Below are 10,414 nucleotides of genomic sequence, written 5' to 3' on the forward strand. Positions count from 1 at the left end.
GTGCTAAAAGGGCTTATCTGTAAATATTGAAGATAGCCATGGCCCATCTGTTTCATAAGCTTCTGGCAGAGCATGAGTTCCAGCATCACATCATTGTGAAGCCTTCCAGTTTTTTTTACCTCTGAGGAAATTTTCCTTAGCACCTCCTTCGTAAGGCTTCTGGTGATGTTTCCAGCCAGGATCTCTTCCATAGGCGTACCTTTTAGCATGGCATAGTAGCATTTGCTCACACCACTGCTTATCGTTTTTGCAATCTCCCCTCGTCTTTGGTATTTGGCTGGCCTGAACTTTCTTTCTTTTTGGTGGTGTGTGACCTTGCCATGTTGTTGCACCTTGAAAGAGACTGATTGTTCAGCAGCTTTTGGACTTCGTTGCCTTGAAAATGTATAGACTGCTTTGCAGTCATGGAAGCTACATTTTGCGGTAGCACGGAAATAAGGCATGTTCTTTTTCCTGCTACATGTAGCTTTCACATGTTGATATTTAAAGACAAGTGTGCAACACGGGTTTTTTTGGCGAAACTCATTATAGAACATGGTGGTCCATGAAGGACAGAGTTTCATTGCATCATGTTTTGGTTTTATTTTGTTCCACTGTCTTCGAGAGATTCTTATTTTGAATGTTTTGGGACCTGATTTGCATTGTCTATATTGAAAGTCTTTCTCCCCTCCATCATTCTGTGCACTCTCTCCTCCTTCACTCTCCCCTCCGTCACTCTCTTTGCTTTTCCCGCCGTCACTTTGCAAACTCTTTTCTCCGTCACTCTGTACTCCGTCACTCTGTACTCCGTCACTCTCTGTGCTTTCCCCTTTGTCACTTTGCGAACTCTCCCTTCGGTGACTCTGCAAACTCTTTTCTCCGTCACTCTGTACTCCGTCACTCTCTACTCCGTCACTCTGTACTCCGTCACTCTCTGTGCTTTCCCCTTTGTCACTTTGCGAACTCTCCCTTCGGTGACTCTGCAAACTCTTTTCTCCGTCACTCTGTACTCCGTCACTCTCTACTCCGTCACTCTCTGTGCTTTCCCCTTTGTCACTTTGCGAACTCTCCCTTCGGTGACTCTGCAAACTCTTTTCTCCGTCACTCTGTACTCCGTCACTCTCTACTCCGTCACTCTCTGTGCTTTCCTCTTTGTCACTTTGCGAACTCTCCCTTTGGTGACTCTGCAAACTCTTTTCTCCGTCACTCTGTACTCCGTCACTCTCTGCGCTTTCCCCTCCGTCACTCTCTGTGCTTTCCTCTCCGTCACTTTGCAAACTCTTTTCTCCGTCACTCTCTGTGCTTTCCCCTTCATCACTTTGCAAACTCTCCCTTGGGTGACTCTGCAAACTCTCCTCTCTGTCACTCTGTACTTCTTCAGTCTCTGTGAATTTCCCTTCGTCACTCTGCAAACGCTCCTCTCTCTCACTATGTGCACTCTCTCCTTCTTCATTCTCTCCTCCGTCACTTTGCAAACTCTCCCTTGGGTGACTCTGCAAACTCTCCTCTATGTCACTCTGTACTTCTTCAGTCTCTGTGAATTTCCCTTCGTCACTCTGCAAACGCTCCTCTCTCTCACTATGTGCACTCTCTCCTTCTTCATTCTCTCCTCCGTCACTTTGCAAACTCTCCCTTGGGTGACTCTGCAAACTCTCCTCTATGTCACTCTGTACTTCTTCAGTCTCTGTGAATTTCCCTTCGTCACTCTGCAAACGCTCCTCTCTCTCACTATGTGCACTCTCTCCTTCTTCATTCTCTCCTCCGTCACTTTGCAAACTCTCCCTTGGGTGACTCTGCAAACTCTCCTCTATGTCACTCTGTACTTCTTCAGTCTCTGTGAATTTCCCTTCGTCACTCTGCAAACGCTCCTCTCTCTCACTATGTGCACTCTCTCCTTCTTCATTCTCTCCTCCGTCACTTTGCAAACTCTCCCTTGGGTGACTCTGCAAACTCTCCTCTATGTCACTCTGTACTTCTTCAGTCTCTGTGAATTTCCCTTCGTCACTCTGCAAACGCTCCTCTCTCTCACTATGTGCACTCTCTCCTTCTTCATTCTCTCCTCCGTCACTTTGCAAACTCTCCCTTGGGTGACTCTGCAAACTCTCCTCTATGTCACTCTGTACTGCGTCAGTCTCTGTGAATTGATGCGGGGTAGCTTGATTTAACAAGTTTACATTGTAACTCCTGTTGCGGCTAAGATTACCTGCATCGGCTAGTATTAACCTGATGGGGTGGGGGGAAAAAACCTTATATTCACTGGGAATGAAGGGCTCCCCCACCTCACAAAGCCAATTTAACCACTGCGTAGGCCTACATGTCGCCGCACTGAGACCAGCAACTCACTTTCCAAGTTATGAATTGATTTGGTACGGAGTGGAAAGTAATTTGAACTGCTAGTGTGCATGTACTCTGAATTCTCCCAAACTTCCAATTTCCTGAATTTCGAAAAAGTCTAATTAAGACCTTAATTGAACTATTGAGAACAATTGAGCTAAGATGTGCGTGTAAACGTGGAGTAGTATTAAATGGAAGCCTACCTGCTTGAAGCACTTCTGAGCGTATGCCACGTCTATCCTCTCTCCAGATGACTCTCAGCCAATCTTTATGTTTTTTTAAGTTGGTCTTAAAAATCGCTGACTCCAACGACTCCCATTGTTCAGGTTGTACATCTTCTTTAATTCCGAGAGATATCATCACGGCGACTATGGTATCCCTGCCACCAGCCTTTTGCCACACATCGTTGTCTTTTCTCTTCATCCCTTTCCGTGATCTGCCCATCTTCAGGGGTGATGGTGGAAAAAAATAGATCTTTTTTCCTGTTCCAGGAGGTGAATGGAGGTGGGGTTATAACTACAAATGCAGCATACAATATATTTTACACATTGTTGAACCTTTTCAGGAAAAGACAGACCATTTCCATTTCGATAAACATAGAATGCACCAGAATGCAATTCCGAACTGCTGATCAAAATCTCCATGGGGAGGTTATGCTGCATTACTGTATGCACTCAGTGTACCTCCCCTGCATAGATGTGCACATGTTACAAACTCTTCTGGTCTCAGGTATTTCTTTTTGGACAAGATGTGATGCTTCACCAACCCAAAACAAAGTTACACGTAACAGTTCTTAAGTTCCTTTGAGCTTCTGAGTTCCTCTGTTCGGAATTGCATTCTGGTGCATTACATGTTGCTGTGATTAGACTCACCTAACATCAAGCCATGCATAGACAGATCACCTAGCATCAAGCCACTCCACATTTGCAGGGGCGATTCTAGACCTAGAGCTTTACTGGGGCACAGGCCCCCAACTCCCAATACATTTTTTTTTTTAGATGTGTGCGCAATATGAAATAAATGGCTAGCCTATGGCTTCAAGCTTCAACATCATTATTGTCACTGTCATACTGTAGGCTATATTAAACCACTGGTAAAGATACAAGGATATTCATGAGTACAATATAATGATATTTATATGCACATTTGCACACCTCAAAGATTTACAAACAGCATCCTCTTACTGCAACCATTTAAGATTAGAAAAACAAGTGGTTCAGGAAAGCAAAGTAACTAACAAACAAAAGCAATGGCAATATTATGCAGGATGCTCCCTTCTCAGGAGAAGCTGGTGTGCATCATTAGGCTAACAAACTCTAACAAGATGGTAACATCCAAAATGCATAGGCTACTTTTACAGGACTGTGTCTACACATATACATTATAAATACATAATTGTCCGCATGTGTACATGCAGCCTAGCCATGTTGTGAGTGTGTGTGTGTGTGAGGGAGAGAGCGCAAGCTGGTAAAACTGTTGCTAAATTTAGGCGCTAGTCATTGAAAAACGGGTGCTAATTATGTGGGGAACATTCTCTAACAGCGATCAACTTGTCATTGTTTCTGTCCAACAAGTTGTGAATTTGTTGCAACATTAAAACAGGGGACGACTTACTTTCTCTGTGCTCAAAGTGACGTGAGGAGCTCCAGCAGTTTCCAGTGTGTGAACGATGAATGCCGTTGGACAACGAGAACAGAGCAATGATTTTACTGGGGCACTGGAGACTTTTACTAAGGCACGTGCCCCAGTAAATAAGGTCTAGCGCCGCCCCCATGTATGTTTTCTAGAGGAGGTCAATTATGACTGCATGCGAAGGAGGTCTGTTACACAATTGTTTTTCATGATTTCTTTTGATGTTTCTTAAAGCCAGACAGTTGCCCTTTGAAATGATTTCAATTTTGTGTTGCATCTTTCATCCATCTATTTAAAAAAACGACTCAATGAACATCCTCCACGACAGGTGATTCCATCCTTTTTTGCCAGGGGTTGTAGTTTCATGCAACCATCACTGTTACTTGTACTGTCTTGTACTTAGATGTCACTCTGTAAATGTCGGTCCTGTGTAAGTCTATGTCCTTTTATGGTATAGAGAGAGAAAACGTAATTTCAATTTCCTTGTATAACCTGTGCATATGAAGAAACTGACAATAAAAGCTGACTTGACTTTTCCATAAAGTGTGAGTAATTACACTACAAGGGTTGTTTATATTACTGGCAGTGTTTGGCAATATGCTAAGTGATGTCAAGAGCACTAAAAGTATTTGTATATATACTGTATGTGTGTGTGTGTATCCACCAATGATTCTCTTATTGTTCATGTGACACCTTGTACTATGCGCTACTGACATTTCTAATAGCAGTCAGGTGGTACTACTACCATCAAGAGGGTGCAACCACAGCTAATGGACCAGCGCTAATGGCACCATTGTTTGGATTAAGTTATGTTATTACCATTTTCATACAAAACAGTCAATGTTAATTTATGCATGAACTTCAAGCAGCAGTGTGATTAGCTGTGGTAGATTAAAATGTGCCAGGTAAATATTAGGTTAAGATTAGATGTGGTTGCACAACCCTAATGTCTTGTTCTACAAATTTGTTTGCACCATATAGTACTATAGTAATAATAATGAAAGAGCAGAGGCACTCTGAGATAAAAAAAAAAAAACACAAAGAAGGCTTTAATCACTTTGTTTTCTGAACACAATAAAAACACAATAAACTGAAACAAACAGGATGGTGCAAACAAAACACAGGCAGGACAGATGTAGTAGTAGACTTTGTGGATGACCGCAGGGCGCAAGCAGGTAGCTGAAGGCAGGGCAGGTAGCTGAAGGCAGGGCAGGTGGCAGGCAGAGGTTGGAGGCTGGATGTATGTCTCTCTCACAGACACACACACACATACGCACGCACAGGCTCTGTGAATATACTGTATGTCTCTCTCTCTCTCACACACACACACACACACACACACACACACACACACACACATGTAACCACAGCCTTAAACATGAAGCCTAATACATACTTTGGGCACCAAAGTAACAGTAACATGAAAGCTATTGAAAAAAGTAATTTTCCACATAGGAAACTGATATTTTTAGTGAATGTGGATAGACATTGAAAAGGGCGAAAGATCCGAATAAATGGTCCCGTTCCAAATAAATGGTGCCGTATCTTGTTCCTCCCATGTAATCAAAGCCTTATACAAAGTTTGGGCCCCAACAGTCAGTTAACATGAAAGCTATTGAAAAAATAATTTTCCTCATAGGAAACAATGGTATTTATAATCAATGTGGATATACATTGAAATGGGCTAAAGATCCGAATAAATGGTGCCGTATCTTGTTCCTCCCATGTAACCAAAGCCTTATACAAAGTTTGGGCCCCAAAAGTCAGTTCACATGAAACCTATTGAAAAAAAGAATTTTCCTCATAGGAAACAGTGGTATTTATAATCAATGTGGATATACATTGAAATGGGCTAAAGATCCGAATAAATGGTGCCGTATCTTGTTCCTCCCATATAACCAAAGCCTTATACAAAGTTTGGGCCCCAAAAGTCAGTTCACATGAAACCTATTGAAAAAAAGAATTTTCCTCATAGGAAACAATGGTATTTATAATCAATGTGGATATACATTGAAATGGGCTAAAGATCCGAATAAATGGTGCCGTATCTTGTTCCTCCCATGTAACCAAAGCCTTATACAAAGTTTGGGCCCCAAAAGTCAGTTCACATGAAACCTATTGAAAAAAAGAATTTTCCTCATAGGAAACAATGGTATTTATAATCAATGTGGATATACATTGAAATGGGCTAAAGATCCGAATAAATGGTGCCGTATCTTGTTCCTCCCATGTAACCAAAGCCTTATACAAAGTTTGGGCCCCAAAAGTCAGTTCACATGAAACCTATTGAAAAAAAGAATTTTCCTCATAGGAAACAATGGTATTTATAATCAATGTGGATATACATTGAAATGGGCTAAAGATCCGAATAAATGGTGCCGTATCTTGTTCCTCCCATGTAACCAAAGCCTTATACAAAGTTTGGGCCCCAAAAGTCAGTTCACATGAAACCTATTGAAAAAAAGAATTTTCCTCATAGGAAACAATGGTATTTATAATCAATGTGGATATACATTGAAATGGGCTAAAGATCCGAATAAATGGTGCCGTATCTTGTTCCTCCCATGTAACCAAAGCCTTATACAAAGTTTGGGCCCCAAAAGTCAGTTCACATGAAACCTATTGAAAAAAAGAATTTTCCTCATAGGAAACAATGGTATTTATAATCAATGTGGATATACATTGAAATGGGCTAAAGATCCGAATAAATGGTGCCGTATCTTGTTCCTCCCATATAACCAAAGCCTTATACAAAGTTTGGGCCCCAAAAGTCAGTTCACATGAAACCTATTGAAAAAAAGAATTTTCCTCATAGGAAACAATGGTATTTATAATCAATGTGGATATACATTGAAATGGGCTAAAGATCCGAATAAATGGTGCCGTATCTTGTTCCTCCCATGTAACCAAAGCCTTATACAAAGTTTGGGCCCCAAAAGTCAGTTCACATGAAACCTATTGAAAAAAAGAATTTTCCTCATAGGAAACAATGGTATTTATAATCAATGTGGATATACATTGAAATGGGCTAAAGATCCGAATAAATGGTGCCGTATCTTGTTCCTCCCATGTAACCAAAGCCTTATACAAAGTTTGGGCCCCAAAAGTCAGTTCACATGAAACCTATTGAAAAAAAGAATTTTCCTCATAGGAAACAATGGTATTTATAATCAATGTGGATATACATTGAAATGGGCTAAAGATCCGAATAAATGGTGCCGTATCTTGTTCCTCCCATGTAACCAAAGCCTTATACAAAGTTTGGGCCCCAAAAGTCAGTTCACATGAAACCTATTGAAAAAAAGAATTTTCCTCATAGGAAACAATGGTATTTATAATCAATGTGGATATACATTGAAATGGGCTAAAGATCCGAATAAATGGTGCCGTATCTTGTTCCTCCCATGTAACCAAAGCCTTATACAAAGTTTGGGCCCCAAAAGTCAGTTCACATGAAACCTATTGAAAAAAATAATTTTCCTCATAGGAAACAATGGTATTTATAATCAATGTGGATATACATTGAAATGGGCTAAAGATCCGAATAAATGGTGCCGTATCTTGTTCCTCCCATGTAACCAAAGCCTTATACAAAGTTTGGGCCCCAACAGTCAGTTAACATGAAAGCTATTGAAAAAAATAATTTTCCTCATAGGAAACAATGGTATTTATAATCAATGTGGATATACATTGAAATGGGCTAAAGATCCGAATAAATGGTGCCGTATCTTGTTCCTCCCATGTAACCAAAGCCTTATACAAAGTTTGGGCCCCAAAAGTCAGTTCACATGAAACCTATTGAAAAAAATAATTTTCCTCATAGGAAACAATGGTATTTATAATCAATGTGGATATACATTGAAATGGGCTAAAGATCCGAATATTTGGTGCCGTATCTTGTTCCTCCCATGTAATCAAAGCCTTATACAAAGTTTGGGCCCAAAAAGTCAGTTAACATGAAAGCTATTGAAAAAAATAATTTTCCTCATAGGAAACAATGGTATTTATAGTCAATGTGGATAGACATTGAAGAGGGCTAAAGATCCAAACAAGTGGTGCCGTATCTTGTTCCTACCATGTAACCAAAGCCTTATACAAAGTTTGGGCCCAAAAGGTCACTTATAGAAAAAAAATCCTTATAAAAAAAAATGTATTTTGGTATTTCTAACCATTTTTCATCGAAGCACTGCTGTTAGATTGGTAATTTAATGAAAAACGGATGCATTTTGGTTTTTCTAACCATTTTGGTTTGTGGTGTGTCAAATGCAGCCAAAGCATGAAAGCTTTAAAAAAAAAAAAAAAATGATAGAAAAAAAAAATAATAGAAAAATAATGAAAAAAATCCTTATAGAAAAAAAAATTCTTAATAGAAAAAAAAATATTTTGGTATTTCTAACCATTTTGCATCGAAGCGCTGCTGTCAGAGTGGTAATTTCATGAAAATGGATGTAGAGTGGTAATTTAATGACGGTCCCTAAGCGCATTAGCGCCCCTGGTGTCCTCTCAATTGGTACTGCATGGTTTTGGCGAATATGCGAATCTGTCGAATATGGAACCTGAAACTAACTTCACAGCAGTAGTCTTCCCGTGCACCTCTCTATATCTCTGTGTCTGAGTCGAGTCTTTTTTAAGTTCAGCACATTATCACTACTTCGTTTCAGAGGCCAGACAAGGAAGCGAACGGAGTGAGGAGTTTTTGTAGTGGAGTGCATGGTAGAAGGAGTGACAGGTGCTCATGAGGCAATCAGGGGACTGGGAATGTGAATGCAGCAGGTGAATTGAATCGGGGGGGGGGGGGGGGGGGGGGTTCATATCACAGTGCTGGGGTGACAGATAAAGAATCATGAACAAATATGTCGTTTCATATTGCCTACTGGTGACACTAAACCTGATGGACTTCACAAAAGTGTAATATGTTAAATGTACAGCTTTCAGGGTCTGTGGCTGATGATGATGAGCTGTGTGACTTCTCTTACTGTGGTGGTCCTGCTCACCATTCAAGGTAAATCAAATGTTTGGTGTGTACTGATTTTTAGATGGCATGAGCTAATGTATTTCAAATATTGAGTAAATATTTACAGTTTTTTACCAGTTTCATTAACACTCATTTTTCATTACCACTCTTTTGACCTGCTTCCTCGTCTGCTGTGCTCCCCAGAATGAAGATGAGGATGATGGCAGTCCAGTGCTGCCGGTATTGGCCCTTGGTCTGCGCCGTGGCCTTCATCCTCTACTGGGTCGCCACACTGGACTTCAAAGAATCGGGCCCTGCCCTTTTCCAGGAAAACTTTACTCGCTCAACCGATGACAGCATGGTCATTCCTCCACACCTTCCCCAGTCACATCAGGAATTCCTACGCTACAGGCATTGCCGGGCATTCCAAACCCTACTAACCCCTTCACCTTGCGAGGATGACCTCTATCTCCTGTTGGTCATCAAGTCCACAGCTGCTCAGGTAGAGCGCCGCGCTGCACTGCGGGGCACCTGGGGTCGCGCGGGTCGTGTCCAGGGTCGTCGGGTGAAGCTAGTCTTCCTAATGGGCCGCTCACCTGACCAGGTGCAGGGCTACAACCTGCAGCCGCTGCTGGAGTGGGAGAGCCGTCACTACGGGGACATCTTGCAGTGGGACTTTGTGGACAGATTCTATAACCTGACCCTGAAGGAGGTCCGATTCCTCAGCTGGTTCTCACACTCGTGTAGCAGCGTGCAGTTTGTATTCAAGGGCGATGACGATGTGTTCGTGAACACGAGGAATCTGATCGAGCTCCTGAGGCAACACAAACCAGAGAACCACCTGTTTACTGGATACCTTCACCCTCGCGACCTCCCCGTTCGACACAAGAACACAAAGTACTTTATCCCCGTTGAGATGTACCCGGACGGGAAGCTCTATCCGCCCTTTGCCAGCGGTGGTGGGTATCTGATGTCACGACAGACCGTGCTGGGTCTGGATGTAGCGGCCCAGCAGGTGGAGCTGTTTCCACTCGATGACGTGTTTGTGGGCATGTGCCTACAGCGGATGGGTGTGAGCCCCACACACCACGCTGGTTTTCTGACATTTGGCTTTAGTGATGGCCAACCGCACTTTGACCCCTGTGTTTATCGTGACATCATGCTGGTACATAAACTGAGCCCAGAAGAAATGTGGGTCATGTGGGCACTGATGCAAGACGACAGTCAGATCTGTTGAAGGAGCATATAAAGACTGTAAAATAAACCTACCACCATCATGTTGCAGGTATCTGTTTCCATCGCATCTGTACTTTCCTGAGTAACTATTCGGATTCCGGTGCATTCAACTTAGTTCTCTATATTTGTATATTTTCAGGTTTGTATATGTTTGCATTACGTAACATTGTGCCCATCCTCCAATTAATATTGGCGCCTTAAATAGGCAACGCATTCGTTGACCACACAGACGTATGCGCACCACTTCTCACGCACATAACATCTATCGCCTGTGCGCTT

At 42.0% G+C, this 10,414-nt stretch overlaps 1 protein-coding gene across 1 annotated transcript; it reads left to right on the forward strand.

The window, feature by feature from the left end:
- Nucleotides 1-9,104: 9,104 nt before the first annotated feature.
- Nucleotides 9,105-10,136, forward strand: LOC308371730 (N-acetyllactosaminide beta-1,3-N-acetylglucosaminyltransferase 4-like; the record flags this gene model as incomplete). Its single annotated transcript, XM_080846717.1, has 1 exon — nucleotides 9,105-10,136. The coding sequence occupies one exon, from the start codon at nucleotides 9,105-9,107 to the stop codon at nucleotides 10,134-10,136; it is 1,032 nt and encodes a 343-aa protein (XP_080702843.1).
- Nucleotides 10,137-10,414: the final 278 nt, after the last annotated feature.

This window comes from Sprattus sprattus, assembly GCF_963457725.1.
Source record: "Sprattus sprattus genome assembly, chromosome: 10".
Taxonomy (NCBI): Eukaryota; Metazoa; Chordata; class Actinopteri; order Clupeiformes; family Clupeidae; genus Sprattus; species Sprattus sprattus.